This window comes from Paralichthys olivaceus, chromosome 4 (genome assembly GCF_024713975.1).
Source record: "Paralichthys olivaceus isolate ysfri-2021 chromosome 4, ASM2471397v2, whole genome shotgun sequence".
In the NCBI taxonomy this organism is placed as follows: Eukaryota; Metazoa; Chordata; class Actinopteri; order Pleuronectiformes; family Paralichthyidae; genus Paralichthys; species Paralichthys olivaceus.
In genome coordinates this window covers 18487075-18507788 of record NC_091096.1, presented here as the reverse complement: position 1 = coordinate 18507788, position 20714 = coordinate 18487075, and the positions used below count along the sequence as shown (strand labels likewise).

Here is a 20714-nt window from a genome sequence, read left to right as displayed (position 1 = left end):
TGCATAATTATAAAGGATAACCTGGAGAAAGAAAACTAGCGTCAATAAATAAAGAATATAAAATAAGGCAGCAGAGCATATTTACTTCTGTTGTTTTGAAGACTCACCAGCAAGTGGCAGCACTGATTGTCACTGGAATTTACGCTGCAGTTTATTGAAGCGACGAAGAAGAATGGTTTGAACAAGGAAGTTGGGATTTTTTTTACAGGAAGCTAGCGTAAGCTGCTTTTTGTTTTGTTTTGTCTTTGTTTTTCTGTCCAGGTTGGTGGTTGTTTTTCATCCTATCAGTTTGCTAGATTAGTCCATATTCTTTAGTTAGTTTAATTTGCCTCTTTTAAGTTTGTTTTTGTATGACGCGTGGCGACTTTTGACATTAGCCGTGAGTTAGCTTCAGACGCTAACAACAGAGCGAACAGGCCTGAAGGCCAGCTGTCCATTGTGTTCCCGTCAGTCAGAAACGGAACCCGTTTGAATCAAGAGGATAGTTGTTCGGTTTCGCCTCGTCTGGAGACATTAGACACCGCAGTGACGGCAGCTACCACCCGCCAGTCGCCCTGGTGCCGTTAGCTCTGCTGGCTAACTATTGTTGTTGTCGGTCCGTCGATCGACCTCATCTCTGTACAGGGAGCAGTTCTTGCGGCCACTTCACTGACAGTAAAGGAAGTCACTCCACAGACGAGTAGGTAACTGGATGACTATGTATGCCCCGCCGGGTTCGACTGTTCCGGGAGGCCGGAGAAGGAGAGCGGGCACCTCCCTGCCCAAGCAGCCGGAGCGGAGCCTGGTGTCGGCTCTTCCCGGAGCTTTGTCCATCACCGCGCTGTGCACGGCTCTGGCGGAACCGGCTTGGCTCCGGGTTCATGGAGGCACCTGTCCGAGACAAGAGCTGGGGGTGGCAGATGTGCTGGGATACATTGACCCCAAGCTTCTGGACGGTGAGGGCCAGCTCCAGCTCGTTAAAACGTGCATTAGAGATTCATGTGGTGTATCTGGCCTGTAAATGCTCAGTGATGTCTCTTTGTCCCGCAGATTACTGTGTGAACCCGCAGACCATACTGCTGTTGAGGGTAATCGCTGCCTTCTGCTTCCTGGGCATCCTGTGCAGCCTAACTGCTTTCCTCCTGGATGTGTTTGGACCCAAACACCCTGCGCTGAAGATAACACGCAGATATGCATTTGCACATATTCTCACAGGTAAAATGTGCCATCCTGCAGTTTCAGGTTATTAGTTTGTTTGGAGAAGATTTTGTCATTTTGACGTGTTTTCTCCCCTCTGTCTCATCAGTGTTGCAGTGTGCCACGGTGATTGGCTTCTGCTACTGGGCCTCGGAGCTCATCTTGTCACTCCAGCAACAGCACAAAAAGTACCACGGCTCCCTCATATACGTCACTTTCGCCATTAGTTTTTACCTGGTTGCGGGCGCAGGTGGAGCCTCTATCCTTGCGACAGCTGCGAATCTCCTGCGCCACTACCCCACAGAGGAGGAGGAGCAGGCTTTAGAGCTGCTCTCTGAGATGGAGGACAGCAGTGAAACTTTTCCTGCTGATTATGACATTGCCAATCAGTTTCAGCCACCGCCTGCATACACGCCCTAATGCAGCAGGACTGGCCCCTCTAACATGCGCTTCTCTTACAGCACGGCTTTTGGCTTGATGAGCAAACCTCGCTCTTTATCAAATGGGTATCTTTGCAAATAAGCCGGAACACGGTGTGTTGCACTGTTAGTGCACAAACAGTTTGACTGACAGTGCTTGAGTGCATGAAAGTTTTCTTTAGTGGTGGCAGAAATTTAGGAGATGATTCGTTCTTTAACCACTGAGGTTGTTCGTAATTTGCATGTAAATGGCTTTTAGGATTTGGTCCGTACATGTAAAGCAAACTTAACTGCAAGGAGTGCTCAACATGGTTCATCACGAGTAATTGATGAAACAGGCGCAGGCCGATTAAGGCCATTTATTGAAGCTCTTCTTTGGACATGGATGGAGCTTTTTTAAGCATTGTATTGATTTTATTTTTTAAGCTTGCCATGTGTATGATTTTATTTTACTGATTCATCTAAAATGCAGAGAAGATTGTTTGAGACTTTTTTCTTTTTTTCTATAAAATATCAAATTGACTTTATTTATTATTTAGTCGTTTGTGCTGTCTTCTTTATTTTCTTTTGCTTTGCAGACATCTGTCACTGATTCAGTCTTATTTAACTACATTTGTACTTGAAATAACACAAGGAAGTTGTCCAGAATATAGACAGGTCTCTGTGGTGTTTTAAAAGGATTATGTGATGTGTTGTGTGTTTAGAGCCTGCAGCCACAGAAGAAATGGAGAAACATGTTTTGTATGTTTCACAATTGGAGTGATATGTAGGAAGAGAAATCTCACCACATAAGTTTGTTATTTCATGTTCCTTGTATTTAATTTCAAAAAGAACCCTTGTTTGTACTTTGTGATTTCCATATGTGACCGTTTCATGTGTTTGCTCTGCAGATTTGAAACCTCTAGGCAGAACACCTCATCGCGAGGTGCCCACTGAGGCTTAAAACTGTGATTGATGTGGTGATTCTAGATGGTTGTATATTGTTCTGTTTGCACCATTTTCTCCCATTTTGCCCCTCAGACCTGTCACTATGCTTTCATCACCAGTGTGTAAATATTGATTGTTTATACATAAAAAGTGGTCATAATAAAGTAAATGCCAAATTTTGTCTCACATTTGTCATCTGTAACTTGAACCTGACTCTTTGGATTTTCTTCTGCCATGTGCAGCCTTCAGCGTGGAGGTGTAGTTTTGATTTTTACAGTGTATCGACTTTGACATTTCCGTCTGACCAGGGTATTTTTGGGTTCACTGTCTAGACATTGTAGACGCAACTTAGCATTACAGTGAGTAAGAGCCTTACAACCTAATGGACTTTACCGGGCATACAGTATCCCTGCATTCTACAAAGATGAGATGTATAGTTAGAAGCTCTATCAAAACTCACAGATGCAGTGTTGCATGAAAGTCATAATCATTATTATTAAATGATTATTACATCATTATATAAAAATATAAACTATTTTTAAAGGCATTTTGCATTAAAAATGCAAAAGAAGTCTCCATTCAGGTAATACCAAGAGTTAAATTCTAAAGGGGTCAAGACATTTCATGAGTCAAAGCACTACATGTTGAGCAATACTCTCCCAAAGCCAACCAGTCACTCTGTTGCCAAATTACTTAAGCTAATCAGATGAATAAACAAGGTATTAATAGGGAAGGGTGTTCGGGAGGGGAATAGGTCAGTCAAGGGAAAGAAGCCGTGTCTCTTCTCAGAAAATAGAGCTTACGTGGTAACGTCACATGGCCACGCTCTGGTGATATATATAAAGACTGCCACAGCAAGATCAATATTGCAACCATTAAAACAGGCTAACTGTTAACTCGTGCAGTTCTCCAGAAACGGTGAGACTGAAGATAAATCATGCTGGCCACCAGGACTTTGTTGTCAAAACAAACATTGGCTGTTATTTCTCGACAGCCTGCCTGCTTCGTTCACCATGGTGACTATGGCAACTGGGGAAATACAAACGTGGCAGTGGTAAGTGAGAGAAATCAACAAGACCTCAAGCGATAGAGGTAGGCGAAGTCTCAGTGTGGGCATCATTGTGCTTTTTGAGTCACATTTGGTTTGTGAATCATGATGTATTCCAGGTTTTCTCAGGATGTGGCTGGTGGGATGGGACTGATGTCCATGAGGGAGTATAGTGAGTATATGACTCAGGACAGGAAAGTTGCATTTAACTTGTCATCATGCAGAAATGGTTAATTCACAACTCTCGTCTTCAGCACCATGTATCACCTCAGCCGCAACGGGGCTCGCTTTCAGATGTTTGCTCCAAATCAGCAGCAGATGCATGTGTTTGACCATGTGAAAAAGCAGCCGGCCTCTGGGGAGAACCGGTAAGCTTGTTAGGAGACACTGTCAAATGGATCAGGGTCATTGAAGGCTCCACTGACTTAATTAACTCTGTATGTTACTCACCTGACTTGATTAATTACACAAGGTAGTATTTATGATTACTTCTGCCCGTTACATAGGAACATGATGATGGAGGCGGCCCGCTTCAGTCATGGTCAGGGGATGATGCAAATGCAGGACCTGTCCAAGCTGGACGTGAACAGCTTTGATGCTATCATCTTTCCTGGGGGTCATGGCGTCACCAAGAACCTGTGAGGCATCATTAAATATGGCGTGATCACTGTGAGGCTGTGTCGTGTCAAACATAGAGATACAGTAGAAACTAGCATGATGGAGCACTAATATTTGATCCTCTTCTCTGCTCTTTAGATCCTCTTTTGCGAAGGACGGCAAAGACTGCAAGCTGCATAGTGATGTGGAAAGGGTGCTGAAGGATTTCCACCGTTCACGCAAACCCATTGGGTATGTATCATCTAATCAATATTCAATCAACCAGTGCTGAAGGATCAATGCTGTAGGACTCCACTTCTGATCAGCAGGTATTAATATCAGGGAGAAGTACCTCATTGTGGCACGATCGCTTTAAGTTCACATTTCAAATTCAAACATGCGGCAGATTTGCGGGCTCTCATTGATTAGTACCGCAGGTTAAATCAGATTACATTAGATTACACCAGAATACATTGAACTAGATGAGCACAGATTTAAACAATCCTTGTAATGCAATTGGGACACTGGAGCTATAGAAAGGGAAAAAGTCAGATTATGAAAACTGAGTTTTTTAAGATGAACAGAAAAAATGTAATGTCTATATTTATATTATTAATAAAACTTCCACAGAGGTGGATATGAAAATACAAAATTTTAGTTTCATGTGGTCAGTTTTCAAATATTCCAACCCTTAAAAAACTATTATGTCAATAGTCATTAAATATTCAGGTGCATGGTGAGTCTAACATGTTAGGTGAAGCAGGATTATACAGGAATTGGAGAGTGGACTTTGAGGCTGAGGAGGAGGAGGAGGACCTTGACCCAGCCCATTCCCTTTAAAGAGTTGGAGCAGTTGAAATAATTTGAAGATATAGAAAATACAATCAAAAAATGATTGAGAAAAATGACAGTAATGAAAGGCTGTGAGAAGACATGCTGAGTGGGTGTAGCTGTTTAAGAATGATTATTGTTGGGATTTATGCACGACACCTTCCACTGTTTTCTGTCAGCGCTGTAAATTATGTTTTGAAATTCATTCAACTAATATGTCAAAACAAGCGTTGTATGAATTTATGATAAAAAACATTAAATTATTCATGAATTTGTCCCTTGGTTGGCAACTGATTGAACTAGTGTGGAAAACACACAAACACATGAGAGATATTTACCTATGTTTTGAAATAAAAATAATAATCAGACCATCTTTCTCAAACAAGACACTGGTGGCAATCTTTCCTCCACAGTACAAACCACTCATCTGCAGTTCCTCACCTCATACCTTTCATCACATTTCATCTGTGTTCAATACTGTTTGATTTAGGAGTATATACATCAATATGTAAATAAATTGGATGCCCTTTTTGTTGTGTGCTGTAGTTTTTTTAAGTTTGCACATGAATCTTGACCAATTTATCAAATTAAACTGCTGCTGGCTTCCCATCTTTCGACATTGCTTTGATTTATCTTCATGGAGTTGGAGGAGCTAACATTTAGCTAAGATTTGATGAGCTATACTTTTCGACATCACTGTGGTTTGTTGGCTCAGTGTTGGAGACTGATATCACTGTGTAGGTGCTGGAGACCAGAGGTTGGGGAAGGTTCAGTGCTGGAACATGCTACACAAAATGTTTCCTAATTTAAGGTAACGTTCGGAGTAGCTGCCATGTGGTCATTGGAAATAATTGACAATAAGCTGCCTCATATTTACCTTTCGCCCACTGATAGTTGTTTTACACGTGCACACTGAGATGACTTGATGTGTTCCCATGGATTTATGCTTGGAGAGCTTTTCTTTTTTAGGCTTCCAATCTCTCCTTTTTGAAACGTGCAACACAATTATTCACACCCCCTGATTAGACCTGCCTCTTGATCTCGACTTGATCACAGCCTTAACTCACCGTTCCACTCACCTCTCCTGTTTCCAGACTGGCCAGCATGGCCCCTGTGCTGGCCTGCAGGGTGCTGCCCAACATCGAGGTGACCATGGGCTATGAGCGGGATGAAAACACCCGCTGGGGGAACTGGCCTCACACAAACATGGTGCAGGCTGTAAAGAGCATGGGTGCACGCCACAATGGCCACGAGCCATATATATCCTTTCAAAAGTCACAGTTTACCATATGTATGAGTTAACAGCATTTACACACATCTGTGTTCATTTTGTTATAATGCCTGTTGTGAAATAACTCCTGCTTTGACCTTAACCCTCTGTTCTACGAAGCCCATGTGGATGAGAAGAACAAAGTGGTCAGCACCCCGTCCTTCTTGTGGGAAACAGAGTATCACTATCACTATATATTTGATGGTATTGGAAATATGGTCAAACATGTCATGCGTATGTCAACCAAGTGAGCTGAGACAACGACCCTGAGAAATCAATAGAAGAAGATGGTGTTGATATACAACATACATGACTGTACTGTGATGACTTCTTACCTGCAACAATATAAATGCTTTAGTTAAAGAGCAAATGGCTTGTTGTGTTAAATTGATGATTTTATAGTAAAACATGCTATGTATAGTGGGGTCCAAATGAGTCCCCCCAGGTGAGAGAGAAGAGCACCTCAGATGTCGGTGCATTTGTGATGTGGAACATGATGCACCATGGGAAAAAAATTGAAAGGCAAACTTCGCAATGGAGTTTGATACTCTGAAAAACACACTCCCAAAATGTCAATTCAAAGAACATTTATTTTATTAAACGTTTAGGAAAATCATATTTGACAGGGTTAAACCGATATTGTGTAATGAAGAATACAAATTAAACTAAAAACTTCTTTTGACTATTTTTTGTGCTATACATTCATACGTGACATTGTTTGCATTAATGTGGTGGTTAGCATTGTCGCCTCAAACCAAAAATGTTACAAAACAGAATTCTCGTTCTGAGGGGTCTTCTGGTTACTTCCGCCCGCCAAACAACCTGACCCCTTGACCCATCGATTCTCACATTCTCCAGTCCATTGTTCCTGACCTTCTTCCTTTACTCACCCAAGAGTGAACCCTCTCCTAAGAAAACCCACTCTCAAGCCGTCTGAAGTAAACAACTACAGATCTGTCTTTCTTCTTCCTTTTCTCTCCAAAGCACTCGAGCTGCTGTCTTCTATCAGGTTGTTCTGCTATCTTCATCATTACCAGAACAACCTGGGATTTATAAAAACAAACTTGACGGGACAATGTGCACACTGCCACGTTCATTCTGACCCATGCGTACAAACATTTTGGAGACAGGAAAATGATGATGCAGCCATGAGGAGGTGAACTGAAACCAAATAAATGATCTACTTCATCATTTACATTGGACCAACAGCCTCAGTTGCACTCACGTGACAAAACTGTTCCATAAGAACCTTCAATTGAAGAAGATATATAACAACTCACAGAAAATGGTGGTTTTATAAATCAGATTTTATTTTTTGGCTTTTGTGCGCACGTACACTTTTGGTATGAATTCTACGCAATGTTTTATAAATGAGGCCCCAGATCCTTATTTCCTCCATTCAGGATCTGAGTATCTCAGGCTATGCTCTCTCCCTATTCTGTAAGGGAGAATTGACTGTCAAGTGTCACACCCAGGTTCCTAGCAGTCTGGGAGAGCCATTCCCTGGAAGGAAAAGTAGTTTGGTCTTGTCAAGGTTCATTTTCAGGTGGTGTGCGGACTGTGCTGCTGCCTGTGTTTCAGACTGGGGAAAAGACAGGGTGTACTTGGGTGTCATCTGTGTAGTTGTGGTAGGAAAAGCCATGTGAGTGAATGACCGCAGAGAGTGTTGGTGTACAAAGAAGAGGAGAGTACCCAGGACAGAACCTTGAGGGACCCCAGTAGTGAGAGGACAAGGTTCTGACACAGATCCTCTCCACATTGTGGAGTGTGGTCATTTAGGTAGGATGAGAGTAGGGAGAGAGCAGAGCCTGAGACACCCAGATCCTGAAGGGATGGTTAGGATCCTTATTTAGGTTAAATAAGGATCTAGTGGTTCACTGTGTCAATAAGCCACCTGGGCAAGAGTGTCATGGAATATCAAAGAATTCTAGACAACTTTAATGCATCACAATGATCAAAAGAAATTAGCTGCTTTTGTCTTTGATGCTCAGATCATAGTTACCAAACAGCTTATATGCAGGTGCACATTGCTGTTGCCAATAAACCACAAGACATTTGGGTTGCCATTTTTTGCCATTGGTATTGTTACACATTGAGCTGAATTGATCAACATCAACTTGAGACAGATCGTGATACAGGTCAGTATGTGATATCCTGCTTATCAGCTGCAGCTGCTTCTCCAGCTGTGTGTCAAGTCTTTTTTTCTGTAGTTCTGTGTATTTTGTACACAAAGCACTTTATTTTAGTGCAGCAACTTACAGCCTCGTTATTTCTTGTGCCAAGATATAGACACTTGTGTCAGGTTAAAAATCTTGATACACAGGGATTTTAATTGGAAACTGTTTATATTATTCTTACGTCACTGTCAGATTTTTTCACTTGCTTTTATAAAAAAGATTTTTAGATTTCTGAATTACTGACAATGACTGGTAATATGTTTTTGCTGGTATATGGTAGGTTAGCAGCTAGATTCATAGTGAATAATTTTACTGTCACTGAACCTTAACCAAACAGTAGATGCCATGTTCAGAAAATGGTGATAGTATTCAAAATCCACTACATGCAGTCAACAATGGGTTTGTGTCTTTCTAGAATTGAGTATGGCTCCAATCAAAAGGAAGGCTGAATCAAAACCCCCAATTCAGAGAGTTGCCAGGGCTATGGAGCCACTGGACAATGTGACAGTGAAGGTCACTAAGAGGGAGGCTAACACTGAAATCGAGACTCTCACAAAAAGGCTGAGAGGTGCTGGTAGGAAGGAGGCCGCCACTGAAATAGAGATACCCAGGAAAAGGCGAAGAGTTGCTGCAGATGTGGAGCTACTGGGCGACTTGACGGTGAAGGGCACTAAGAAGGAGGCCGCCACTGAAGTCAAGACTCTCACAAAAAGGCGGAGAGGTCCCGGTGGCCAGGAGGCAGCCACTGAAATAGAGACACCAAGAAAAAGGCGTAGAGTTGCCGCAGATGTGGAGCTACTGAGCGACGTGACGGTGAAGGGCGCTGGGAAGGAGGCCGCCACTGAAACAGAGACGCCTAGAAAAAGGCGAAGAGTTGCCACAGATGTGGAGCTACTGGGCAACGTGACGGTGAAGGGCGCTGGGAAGGAGGCCGCCACTGAAACAGAGACGCCTAGAAAAAGGCGAAGAGTTGCCACAGATGTGGAGCTACGGGGCGACGTGACGGTGAAGGGCGCTAAGAAAGAGGCCGCCAGTGAAGTCAAGACTCTCACAAAAAGGCGGAGAGATGCCGGTGGGAAGGAGGCCGCCACTGAAATAGAGACACCCAGGAAAAGGCGAAGAGTTGCCGCAGATGTGGAGCTACTGGGCGACGTGACGGTGAAGGGCACTAAGAAGGAGGCCGCCACTGAAGTCAAGACTCTGAGAGGTGCCGGTGGGAAGGAGGCTACCACTGAAATAGAGACACCCCATGAAAAGCAGAGTGATGGAAACAACGCAATGTTAATGGGCCACACCAACATAGGCAAGCTGAGTTTTAAATAACATGTTTGTGCTGCTGTTTGCATGGAACTAATGAATATCAGGTTAAAATAGGGATCAGTGTGGTTTGGAGATATTTCTTGGGGGTTGGAAGACTTCTTTGGAATTAGAATAGGTGAAAATATTGATGCCACCACAAAACTTGAAGTGTAGATACAACATGGTGTTTGCATACCAAACTATTTCTTGACCAAGCCAATGACTTACGTTATACAACAACGTTATAGCCTTTGGCCATGAACTAGTCAAACACGTGGCCCCCAATTAAAACCACATCATATCAGTTTGTTTAAACTTATTATTTCAGAGCTTACAGCTGCCTGTCAAGGGAATGGATTTGACTTAGGTATTTCTCAATCTGGGCAGACTCAAAATCTTGAGATGTGGTGGTTTAAAGCCTTGGGGATATGAAAAAGTGGCTGTTGAGTTAACATATTAAAATGTCAGTCCTGGGGAATAAAACATTTTACGTTAGAGGTTGTTCTGTCAGGAATCTTTTTCAGAACTATAATTTGTGTTTGTCTCTTTAGACCACTTCAAGGCAATGTACATGCAGCAAGGCTTGATTGGGAAAGGCGGCTTTGGAGTCGTATATGCTGGTATAAGACGATCAGATGAATTGCCAGTAAGTATCACACACAATGTTTTCAGACATGAACTCTGGCAAATGACTGCACAATGGGGCCTGGGGTTCAGTGGGAAAGTCTCTGGAGCATTCAGATGAGGGGTGGTGCATGCATCGCCATCCCTCCCACTAACCAATGTGCTCATGTTCTGTCCTGTAGGTGGCAATAAAATACATCAGGGCTTCAGCTATGGAGCAAATTCTATTGGTGAGTGACCTGATGTCTCAGCACCAACTGTTTAAGTCATTCTTTTCCTTTTTTGTTTTTCTTGTGTCTTTGTTGTTGACAAAAACACTTTTCTCCTTTAGACCGATAATGGGGCACAATCCTGGTACCCATTGGAGGTGAGCCTCATGCTTACGGCCACAGGCGGACCACAGTCTGTGGGAAAATCTCCAGCCGTGTCCTTACTAGACTGGTACCGTCTGGGCAAAGAGGTTATTATGGTGATGGAGAGACCAGACCCCTGTGTGACCCTCAGGAAATTTCTAAAGCGCACTGGTCCCATGAAAAAGAAGCTGGCAAAGGTACTGAAATTTCTTGTGTGTGAGCGATTTCCCAGATTACTTCTGAAAATGTCATCCGATTCAGGGGAGAATTTTAGACTGCTATCACACCCACATTTCATTTGGTTCCAACCACATTTTGAATGTATTAACTATTTGGGTTTCACGCTCTTAGGTTGTAACTCTGGATTTATTCTTGGTTCAAAGGTTAAGAAAACAAATTGAACACAAATTCCTTTTCATCGTTGTTCTAGAGCTCACATGATATGTTCAAAAGCTCCTTGACAGCCTCTACATAGACCTTTAGTTCAGGTTGGTCTTAAATTGCTGTTTCCAGAATGAAGAGATGCCTTTGCACAAAATGGAAATTTGAACTCCAACAAATTCACAACACCTGGGCTCTGGTCAAAATACCTAGAGCAGCTACTACATAGACCGTTTTGGACAGTGCCACCTCAGAGTCCCTTCCTCACCTCTCTAACTCACGTGTCTCTTTATCTCTGTTTCAGGTCATAATGAAGCAGCTGGTGGATGCAGCCATTCATTTGCAAGCATACAAAGTTTTCCACCGAGATCTAAAACTAGAGAACATCTTGATTGAAACTGGTCCAGATGGCCTTCGAGTGCGGATTATCGACTTTGGGTGTGGCTGCTATTTGGAAGACAAACATTATACCTCGGTTTCTGGTATGACTGTTTCCTGGCTTCTGGTACTGCTTATCATTCGTCTGTTGATCTCTGGAGTGATGGTAAATTCATCATCCTTTGTGTTTTTCTCTGTCTCCTACTATCTTCCATATTGTAGGAACTCCTGAATATCTTCCTCCAGAGTTTTATATCCGTCATGAATACATGGGCCGCCCCACCACAGTCTGGCAGTTGGGGGCGATACTCTTCCAATTGCTGACTGGAAACAGGGAGTTCACCACCAGCAGCTTCCTCAGGAAGGACATCGAAATCTTGACGGATTGGTCTCAAGGTAATGCTGGTGTCAGTAGATTACCTGAGTAATCCTCTGTGTTATTGTATTCCTGTCCATCGCTGTACAATCTATACTCATCATTTCTTTGTCGTCTGTCCTCTCTTCTCAGACTGCCAGGACCTGTTAAACAAGTGTCTGGCTATAGATCCCAGAGGGCGAGCCAATCTTTACCAAATCCGGCAGCACCCCTGGTTGAACTGAACTTGTGCTCGACACAAAGACAATTATGTTTAACATAGTTACAAAACTGCATTTTGGAATGACATCACTATGAAAGCAGATAATCGCGTCATATTGTGAGATGGGAGGTATGCACAGGCTTGAGTTAGCTCTCATTGAGGAATGAGATAATGAACCAGTGTCAAAGGGATGAACAAAGAGGTGCTTTATAATCACTTGACATTATCAAGTTCATTGTCATATGCTGATAAAAATAAACACTATTTTTGTGTGTAACATTAAGAATAAAGCAATGTATTCATTACAAATGTATCAAAATGACAAACAACCAGGTCGCAAGATATAAAAATGTCCAGTTTATATAAAACTTCATCAGAAATGCATACTCACTCCACATGAATATTCTCATCTGGGTTATAAATTAATCTAAAACAAACGTTGAATCTTTCCTAAATACAGCAATAGAGATATTCTTTACACCCTTGTGCATCAGGCAACGTACAAAAACAGCATTTGTCATTTTGCAGTAAAAAAAATGGTTAATGGGCACAAATTTTAGAAGACTTGTAACTCAAATACAGAATCAGAAGTCGAAATATTCACAGTGCTGTCTTCACATCAGTGATGTGAATTGTAAACACAAAAATGGGAGGCTATGTTAGGTGATTTGGTGAATTAAGTCATGACAGTTGAACGTAACTGCAGTAAGTCAGGTATGAAGCAAGTATGAACAATTTCAGGGAACCAACAGGTCAGGTCAAATAAACAAGCTCTTCTTTTGAAAATAGAAAATAATTGTTTGGCAGTATTAAAGTTAAGGAGCATAGGGCAGATGGAGTAGATGTTTTAGCGAGCGCTCCCGTCTTGACATAATGTTTTCTTCTTTTGACTATTTTGTGTGCTATACATTCATACGTGACATTGTTTGCATTAATGTGGTGGTTAGCATTGTCGCCTCAAACCAAAAATGTTACAAAACAGAATTCTCGTTCTGAGGGGTCTTCTGGTTACTTCCGCCCGCCAAACAACCTGCCCCCTTGACCCATCGATTCTCACATTCTCCAGTCCATTGTTCCTGACCTTCTTCCTTTACTCACCCAGGAGTGAACCCTCTCCTAAGAAAACCCACTCTCAAGCCGTCTGAAGTAAACAACTACAGATCTGTCTTTCTTCTTCCTTTTCTCTGCAAAGCACTCGAGCTGCTGTCTTCTATCAGGTTGTTCTGCTATCTTCATCATTACCAGAACAACCTGGGATTTATAAAAACAAACTTGACGGGACAATGTGCGCACTGCCACGCTCATTCTGACCCATGCGTACAAACATTTTGGAGACAGGAAAATGATGATGCAGCCATGAGGAGGTGAACTGAAACCAAATAAATGATCTACTTCATCATTTACATTGGACCAACAGCCTCAGTTGCACTCACGTGACAAAACTGTTCCATAAGAACCTTCAATTGAAGAAGATATATAACAACTCACAGAAAATGGTGGTTTTATAAATCAGATTTTATTTTTTGGCTTTTGTGCGCACGTACACTTTTGGTATGAATTCTACGCACTGTTTTATAAATGAGGCCCCAGATCCTTATTTCCTCCATTCAGGATCTGATTATCTCAGGCTATGCTCTCTCCCTATTCTGTAAGGGAGAATTGACTGTCAAGTGTCACACCCAGGTTCCTAGCAGTCTGGGAGAGCCTTTCCCTGGAAGGAAAAGTAGTTTGGTCTTGTCAAGGTTCATTTTCAGGTGGTGTGCGGACTGTGCTGCTGCCTGTGTTTCAGACTGGGGAAAAGACAGGGTGTACTTGGGTGTCATCTGCATAGTTGTGGTAGGAAAAGCCATGTGAGTGAATGACCGCAGAGAGAGTTGGTGTACAAAGAAGAGGAGAGTACCCAGGACAGAACCTTGAGGGACCCCAGTAGTGAGAGGACAAGGTTCGGACACAGATCCTCTCCACATTGTGGAGTGTGGTCATTTAGGTAGGATGAGAGTAGGGAGAGAGCAGAGCCTGAGACACCCAGATCCTGAAGGGATGGTTAGGATCCTTATTTAGGTTAAATAAGGATCTAGTGGTTCACTGTGTCAATAAGCCACCTGGGCAAGAGTGTCATGGAATATCAAAGAATTCTAGACAACTTTAATGCATCACAATGATCAAAAGAAATTAGCTGCTTTTGTCTTTGATGCTCAGATCATAGTTACCAAACAGCTTATATGCAGGTGCACATTGCTGTTGCCAATAAACCACAAGACATTTGGGTTGCCATTTTTTGCCATTGGTATTGTTACACATTGAGCTGAATTGATCAACATCAACTTGAGACAGATCGTGATACAGGTCAGTATGTGATATCCTGCTTATCAGCTGCAGCTGCTTCTCCAGCTGTGTGTCAAGTCTTTTTTTCTGTAGTTCTGTGTATTTTGTACACAAAGCACTTTATTTTAGTGCAGCAACTTACAGCCTCGTTATTTCTTGTGCCAAGATATAGACACTTGTGTCAGGTTAAAAATCTTGATACACAGGGATTTTAATTGGAAACTGTTTATATTATTCTTACGTCACTGTCAGATTTTTTCACTTGCTTTTATAAAAAAGATTTTTAGATTTCTGAATTACTGACAATGACTGGTAATATGTTTTTGCTGGTATATGGTAGGTTAGCAGCTAGATTCATAGTGAATAATTTTACTGTCACTGAACCTTAACCAAACAGTAGATGCCATGTTCAGAAAATGGTGATAGTATTCAAAATCCACTACATGCAGTCAACAATGGGTTTGTGTCTTTCTAGAATTGAGTATGGCTCCAATCAAAAGGAAGGCTGAATCAAAACCCCCAATTCAGAGAGTTGCCAGGGCTATGGAGCCACTGGACAATGTGACAGTGAAGGTCACTAAGAGGGAGGCTAACACTGAAATCGAGACTCTCACAAAAAGGCTGAGAGGTGCTGGTAGGAAGGAGGCCGCCACTGAAATAGAGATACCCAGGAAAAGGCGAAGAGTTGCTGCAGATGTGGAGCTACTGGGCGACTTGACGGTGAAGGGCACTAAGAAGGAGGCCGCCACTGAAGTCAAGACTCTCACAAAAAGGCGGAGAGGTCCCGGTGGCCAGGAGGCAGCCACTGAAATAGAGACACCAAGAAAAAGGCGTAGAGTTGCCGCAGATGTGGAGCTACTGAGCGACGTGACGGTGAAGGGCGCTGGGAAGGAGGCCGCCACTGAAACAGAGACGCCTAGAAAAAGGCGAAGAGTTGCCACAGATGTGGAGCTACTGGGCAACGTGACGGTGAAGGGCGCTGGGAAGGAGGCCGCCACTGAAACAGAGACGCCTAGAAAAAGGCGAAGAGTTGCCACAGATGTGGAGCTACGGGGCGACGTGACGGTGAAGGGCGCTAAGAAAGAGGCCGCCAGTGAAGTCAAGACTCTCACAAAAAGGCGGAGAGATGCCGGTGGGAAGGAGGCCGCCACTGAAATAGAGACACCCAGGAAAAGGCGAAGAGTTGCCGCAGATGTGGAGCTACTGGGCGACGTGACGGTGAAGGGCACTAAGAAGGAGGCCGCCACTGAAGTCAAGACTCTGAGAGGTGCCGGTGGGAAGGAGGCTACCACTGAAATAGAGACACCCCATGAAAAGCAGAGTGATGGAAACAACGCAATGTTAATGGGCCACACCAACATAGGCAAGCTGAGTTTTAAATAACATGTTTGTGCTGCTGTTTGCATGGAACTAATGAATATCAGGTTAAAATAGGGATCAGTGTGGTTTGGAGATATTTCTTGGGGGTTGGAAGACTTCTTTGGAATTAGAGTAGGTGAAAATATTGATGCCACCACAAAACTTGAAGTGTAGATACAACATGGTGTTTGCATACCAAACTATTTCTTGACCAAGCCAATGACTTACGTTATACAACAACGTTATAGCCTTTGGCCATGAACTAGTCAAACACGTGGCCCCCAATTAAAACCACATCATATCAGTTTGTTTAAACTTATTATTTCAGAGCTTACAGCTGCCTGTCAAGGGAATGGATTTGACTTAGGTATTTCTCAATCTGGGCAGACTCAAAATCTTGAGATGTGGTGGTTTAAAGCCTTGGGGATATGAAAAAGTGGCTGTTGAGTTAACATATTAAAATGTCAGTCCTGGGGAATAAAACATTTTACGTTAGAGGTTGTTCTGTCAGGAATCTTTTTCAGAACTATAATTTGTGTTTGTCTCTTTAGACCACTTCAAGGCAATGTACATGCAGCAAGGCTTGATTGGGAAAGGCGGCTTTGGAGTCGTATATGCTGGTATAAGACGATCAGATGAATTGCCAGTAAGTATCACACACAATGTTTTCAGACATGAACTCTGGCAAATGACTGCACAATGGGGCCTGGGGTTCAGTGGGAAAGTCTCTGGAGCATTCAGATGAGGGGTGGTGCATGCATCGCCATCCCTCCCACTAACCAATGTGCTCATGTTCTGTCCTGTAGGTGGCAATAAAATACATCAGGGCTTCAGCTATGGAGCAAATTCTATTGGTGAGTGACCTGATGTCTCAGCACCAACTGTTTAAGTCATTCTTTTCCTTTTTTGTTTTTCTTGTGTCTTTGTTGTTGACAAAAACACTTTTCTCCTTTAGACCGATAATGGGACACAATCCTGGTACCCATTGGAGGTGAGCCTCATGCTTACAGCCACAGGCGGACCACAGTCTGTGGGAAAATCTCCAGCCGTGTCCTTACTAGACTGGTACCGTCTGGGCAAAGAGGTTATTATGGTGATGGAGAGACCAGAACCCTGTGTGACCCTCAGGAAATTTCTAAAGCGCACTGGTCCCATGAAAAAGAAGCTGGCAAAGGTACTGAAATTTCTTGTGTGTGAGCGATTTCCCAGATTACTTCTGAAAATGTCATCCGATTCAGGGGAGAATTTTAGACTGCTATCACACCCACATTTCATTTGGTTCCAACCACATTTTGAATTTAATAACTATTTGGGTTTCACGCTCTTAGGTTGGAACTCTGGATTTATTCTTGGTTCAAAGGTTAAGAAAACAAATTGAACACAAATTCCTTTTCATCGTTGTTCTAGAGCTCACATGATATGTTCAAAAGCTCCTTGACAGCCTCTACATAGACCTTTAGCTCAGGTTGGTTTTAAATTGCTGTTTCCAGAATGAAGAGATGCCTTTGCACAAAATGGAAATTTGAACTCCAACAAATTCACAACACCTGGGCTCTGGTCAAAATACCTAGAGCAGCTACTACATAGACCGTTTTGGACAGTGCCACCTCAGAGTCCCTTCCTCACCTCTCTAACTCACGTGTCTCTTTATCTCTGTTTCAGGTCATAATGAAGCAGCTGGTGGATGCAGCCATTCATTTGCAAGCATACAAAGTTTTCCACCGAGATCTAAAACTAGAGAACATCTTGATTGAAACTGGTCCAGATGGCCTTCGAGTGCGGATTATCGACTTTGGGTGTGGCTGCTATTTGGAAGACAAACATTATACCTTGGTTTCTGGTATGACTGTTTCCTGGCTTCTGGTACTGCTTATCATTCGTCTGTTGATCTCTGGAGTGATGGTAAATTCATCATCCTTTGTGTTTTTCTCTGTCTCCTACTATCTTCCATATTGTAGGAACTCCTGAATATCTTCCTCCAGAGTTTTATATCCGTCATGAATACATGGGCCGCCCCACCACAGTCTGGCAGTTGGGGGCGATACTCTTCCAATTGCTGACTGGAAACAGGGAGTTCACCACCAGCAGCTTCCTCAGGAAGGACATCGAAATCTTGACGGAGTGGTCTCAAGGTAATGCTGGTGTCAGTAGATTACCTGAGTAATCCTCTGTGTTATTGTATTCCTGTCCATCGCTGTACAATCTATACTCATCATTTCTTTGTCGTCTGTCCTCTCTTCTCAGACTGCCAGGACCTGTTAAACAAGTGTCTGGCTATAGATCCCAGAGGGCGAGCCAATCTTTACCAAATCCGGCAGCACCCCTGGTTGAACTGAACTTGTGCTCGACACAAAGACAAAGACAATTATGTTTAGCATAGTTACAAAACTGCATTTTGGAATGACATCACTATGAAAGCAGATAATCGCGTCATATTGTGAGATGGGAGGTATGCACAGGCTTGAGTTAGCTCTCATTGAGGAATGAGATAATGAACCAGTGTCAAAGGGATGAACAAAGAGGTGCTTTATAATCACTTGACATTATCAAGTTCATTGTCACATGCTGATAAAAATAAACACTATTTTTGTGTGTAACATTAAGAATAAAGCAATTTATTCATTACAAATGTATCAAAATGACAAACAACCAGGTCGCAAGATATAAAAATGTCCAGTTTATATAAAACTTCATCAGAAATGCATACTCACTCCACATGAATATTCTCATCTTGGTTTTAAATTAATCTATAACAAACGTTGAATCTTTCCTAAATACAGCAACAGAGATATTCTTTACACCCTTGTGCATCAGGCAACGTACAAAAACAGCATTTGTCATTTTGCAGTAAAAAAAATGGTTAATGGGCACAAATTTTAGAAGACTTGTAACTCAAATACAGAATCAGAAGTCGAAATATTCACAGTGCTGTCGTCACATCAGTGATGTGAATTGTAAACATTGTTGCATATCGGAACTCACCTCAGTAAATATACAGAAATACTTATGTGGGCAAAAAATTATTTCAAACATTTTTAATCCTCTAATCAGTTTTTTCTGACAAGCTCATCAGCTCAACCTTTCCAGGGTCAATCGTCCAGTGTACGTACAACATTAGCAAAAATAAGGCAGAAATCCTTTCCCCTGTTTTTTCTTATTTGACCACAGGGGAAAAGTTTGACAGATTAAATTGGAGTAAAGTTACATTTTTTTAATCTGATGAGATGAAGAAGAAGAACAGACAATGCAACAGCAGGGAACATTCACATTAAGGTACATATAAACATTTGTACATTCTGAACAAATATGGGAGGCTATGGAGGTGATTTGGTGAATTAAGTCGTGACAGTTGAACGTAACTGCAGTAAGTTAGGTATGAAGCAAGTATGAACAATTTCAGGGAACCAACAGGTCAGGTCAAATAAACAAGCTCTTCTTTTAAATATAGAAAATAATTGTTTGGAGGTATTAAAGTTAAGGAGCATGTACTGATAAGAGCCTTCGTAGTATAATTGTCAGTTGCCTAAAAATTTGATCTTTAAGTACTATTAATGAATTACCAGTCATACACGGAGTAGGATGGTGGTGAAAATGCTGTGAGCAACCTTTTTTACCTCAAACAGATGTTATCAACACGAACCTACGTAATTGTCATTAGCACTTTTTTATTATTAAAGGTCTTTAATGCGACATTAAGATGAAATTCAGCCCTCACAGTTCATTCCTCAGGGGGGCGCTGTGTGCCTGATTGTCATGTTATAAAAGCAAACACCCCCAAACAAACAAGCTTCTCAGAAAAATAAATAATCCTTTCCTGGCTTCATTTTGTGGAACAAACATGTCATTGGATATAATCTGAGGAGCTGCAGTCCATCACATTTGATGCAATACAGAATATATAATGTCTGACATAACAGTGAACAAAAACAAAAAAACAGCGAATGTTCTTTCACATGAGAAAGCTCCAGCGAGGTGTGAGTATCCAGGACCTCAGTGCTGTTGTCTGTTCATTAAACTGCTATTTATCTGAGTTAGATGTACCTGTGAAAGACAAAGGCAGAGAGCAACACAGCATTAGAGAATAGCCCTTCAAAATTTGTTGAAACAGTTTTAACTATAAAGTGAGCAGCTCACATTTTGACATGTACAAATTCACTGCACATAGATGATACAGTAGCAGGCAAGAAAAGGATGCAGGCAGGCGAGCAGTGACAGGTGGAAAAATATGGAAAGAGGTGAGAGGGTAGGCAGAGTAACGGACCAGGTTAAACTGCTAGAGCAGTGCGGAGTTGGAGTCAGAGTCTGAATCGTAGCCAGGGGTGATACAGGGCTCACGGGTACAGACGGATTCCTGAGCCCGCCTGTACTCTTGGTACTCCTGGCGGAGAGCGTTGAAGCGCGCCTCGCTTAGGGAGCGGCTGAGCTGGCAGCGAGGTGGGTTGGAAACTGGCAGGCTGAGTGAGGGAGGTGGGCCTGGGGATGGCATCGGGAACAGGAAAATGCATGGATGGGCATGTCATGGGAAAAGCTCACAAATAATCACAGCACGAAGGTACAGGAGGAACACATGCAGCACCGTCTCATAAAGCGTTACACTCACAATGACACATGCAACATCAAATACATGTTAAAAAAAAAAATAAATGATCACCTTTCTGTTGCTGGTCCTGGACGCCACCTGCTTGATCATATCTGAGCTCGCCCCTTCCTCTCCGTGAGCTTATTTGTGACTGATCAAACCTCATGGCGTCCAGGACCTCAGAGTCCACGCAGGCATCAGCAGAGTCCCATTCATAACTTTCATCTACTGATGTGTTCCTTCTAATGAGATAGACAAAATAAAGAGGTCAGAAAACAGTCATGACAAAGAAGACACAAAAAACACTGAACTCATATGGAAACACAAATGAATCCCTCTGCCAAGAAGACACTCCAGTGTGTTGGTTGTTATTGTCCAGGTGTGGTGGCGACG

The 20714-nt window shown here is 42.5% G+C and overlaps 5 protein-coding genes across 8 annotated transcripts in view; 4 read left to right on the top strand and 1 right to left on the bottom strand.

Moving 5' to 3' along the window:
- Positions 1-121: 121 nt before the first annotated feature.
- tmem127 (transmembrane protein 127) lies at positions 122-2698 on the top strand. 2 transcript variants are annotated; one of them, XM_020093761.2, is made up of 4 exons: positions 122-261; positions 625-935; positions 1030-1194; positions 1286-2698. In XM_020093761.2, the coding sequence occupies exons 2-4, from the start codon at positions 692-694 to the stop codon at positions 1594-1596; spliced, it is 720 nt and encodes a 239-aa protein (XP_019949320.1). In that variant the 5' UTR covers positions 122-261; positions 625-691; the 3' UTR covers positions 1597-2698. The 2 variants fall into 2 exon arrangements, with proteins under 2 accessions (XP_019949320.1, XP_019949319.1); XM_020093760.2 differs by having other exon boundaries at positions 122-935.
- Positions 2699-3382: 684 nt separating this feature from the next.
- On the top strand, positions 3383-6638 carry gatd3l (glutamine amidotransferase class 1 domain containing 3, like). Its single transcript, XM_020093762.2, has 7 exons — positions 3383-3576; positions 3690-3742; positions 3825-3938; positions 4077-4208; positions 4327-4419; positions 6093-6258; positions 6385-6638. The coding sequence occupies exons 1-7, from the start codon at positions 3460-3462 to the stop codon at positions 6517-6519; spliced, it is 810 nt and encodes a 269-aa protein (XP_019949321.1). The 5' UTR covers positions 3383-3459; the 3' UTR covers positions 6520-6638.
- A 1620-nt stretch (positions 6639-8258) lies between these two features.
- On the top strand, positions 8259-12348 carry LOC138407494 (aurora kinase B-like). Its single transcript, XM_069524046.1, has 8 exons — positions 8259-8406; positions 8861-9748; positions 10296-10390; positions 10551-10598; positions 10700-10918; positions 11407-11584; positions 11703-11876; positions 11989-12348. Exons 2-8 carry the CDS (start codon positions 8869-8871, stop codon positions 12078-12080), a joined length of 1686 nt encoding a protein of 561 aa, XP_069380147.1. The 5' UTR covers positions 8259-8406; positions 8861-8868; the 3' UTR covers positions 12081-12348.
- Positions 12349-13534: 1186 nt separating this feature from the next.
- Positions 13535-18339, top strand: LOC109633645 (aurora kinase B-like). Of its 2 annotated transcripts, XM_069524047.1 has the most exons (8): positions 13535-14404; positions 14859-15746; positions 16294-16388; positions 16549-16596; positions 16698-16916; positions 17405-17582; positions 17701-17874; positions 17987-18339. In XM_069524047.1, exons 2-8 carry the CDS (start codon positions 14867-14869, stop codon positions 18076-18078), a joined length of 1686 nt encoding a protein of 561 aa, XP_069380148.1. In that variant the 5' UTR covers positions 13535-14404; positions 14859-14866; the 3' UTR covers positions 18079-18339. The 2 variants fall into 2 exon arrangements, with proteins under 2 accessions (XP_069380148.1, XP_069380149.1); XM_069524048.1 differs by lacking the exon at positions 16549-16596.
- igsf9b (immunoglobulin superfamily, member 9b) overlaps positions 18337-20714 on the bottom strand; it is a 27731-nt gene continuing 25353 nt past the window's right edge. The window contains exons 20-22 of one of the 2 annotated variants that reach the window (XM_020094003.2): positions 20394-20563; positions 20004-20215; positions 18337-19783 (exon numbers count right to left, since the gene is read on the bottom strand). In XM_020094003.2, coding sequence (XP_019949562.2) covers positions 20016-20215; positions 20394-20563 — 370 coding nt within the window. In that variant the 3' untranslated portion in view covers positions 18337-19783; positions 20004-20015. The remainder of the gene's footprint in view (positions 19784-20003; positions 20216-20393; positions 20564-20714) is intronic. The other variant, XM_020094004.2, reaches the window with a different exon arrangement.

Excerpts from the sequence above, each read along its gene's own strand:
- gatd3l (XM_020093762.2), top strand. The coding sequence starts at position 3,460 with ATGCTGGCCACCAGGACTTTGTTGTCAAAACAAACATTGGCTGTTATT. Across the intron at positions 3,577-3,689 it reads GAAATACAAACGTGGCAGTG|GTTTTCTCAGGATGTGGCTG; the intron begins GTAAGTGAGAGA and ends GATGTATTCCAG. Across the intron at positions 3,743-3,824 it reads GATGTCCATGAGGGAGTATA|CACCATGTATCACCTCAGCC; the intron begins GTGAGTATATGA and ends TCTCGTCTTCAG.
- tmem127 (XM_020093761.2), top strand. The coding sequence starts at position 692 with ATGACTATGTATGCCCCGCCGGGTTCGACTGTTCCGGGAGGCCGGAGA. Across the intron at positions 936-1,029 it reads TGACCCCAAGCTTCTGGACG|ATTACTGTGTGAACCCGCAG; the intron begins GTGAGGGCCAGC and ends TTTGTCCCGCAG. Across the intron at positions 1,195-1,285 it reads ATTTGCACATATTCTCACAG|TGTTGCAGTGTGCCACGGTG; the intron begins GTAAAATGTGCC and ends CTGTCTCATCAG.
- LOC109633645 (XM_069524047.1), top strand. The coding sequence starts at position 14,867 with ATGGCTCCAATCAAAAGGAAGGCTGAATCAAAACCCCCAATTCAGAGA. Across the intron at positions 16,389-16,548 it reads GACGATCAGATGAATTGCCA|GTGGCAATAAAATACATCAG; the intron begins GTAAGTATCACA and ends TCTGTCCTGTAG. Across the intron at positions 16,597-16,697 it reads CTATGGAGCAAATTCTATTG|ACCGATAATGGGACACAATC; the intron begins GTGAGTGACCTG and ends TTTCTCCTTTAG.
- LOC138407494 (XM_069524046.1), top strand. The coding sequence starts at position 8,869 with ATGGCTCCAATCAAAAGGAAGGCTGAATCAAAACCCCCAATTCAGAGA. Across the intron at positions 10,391-10,550 it reads GACGATCAGATGAATTGCCA|GTGGCAATAAAATACATCAG; the intron begins GTAAGTATCACA and ends TCTGTCCTGTAG. Across the intron at positions 10,919-11,406 it reads TGAAAAAGAAGCTGGCAAAG|GTCATAATGAAGCAGCTGGT; the intron begins GTACTGAAATTT and ends TCTCTGTTTCAG.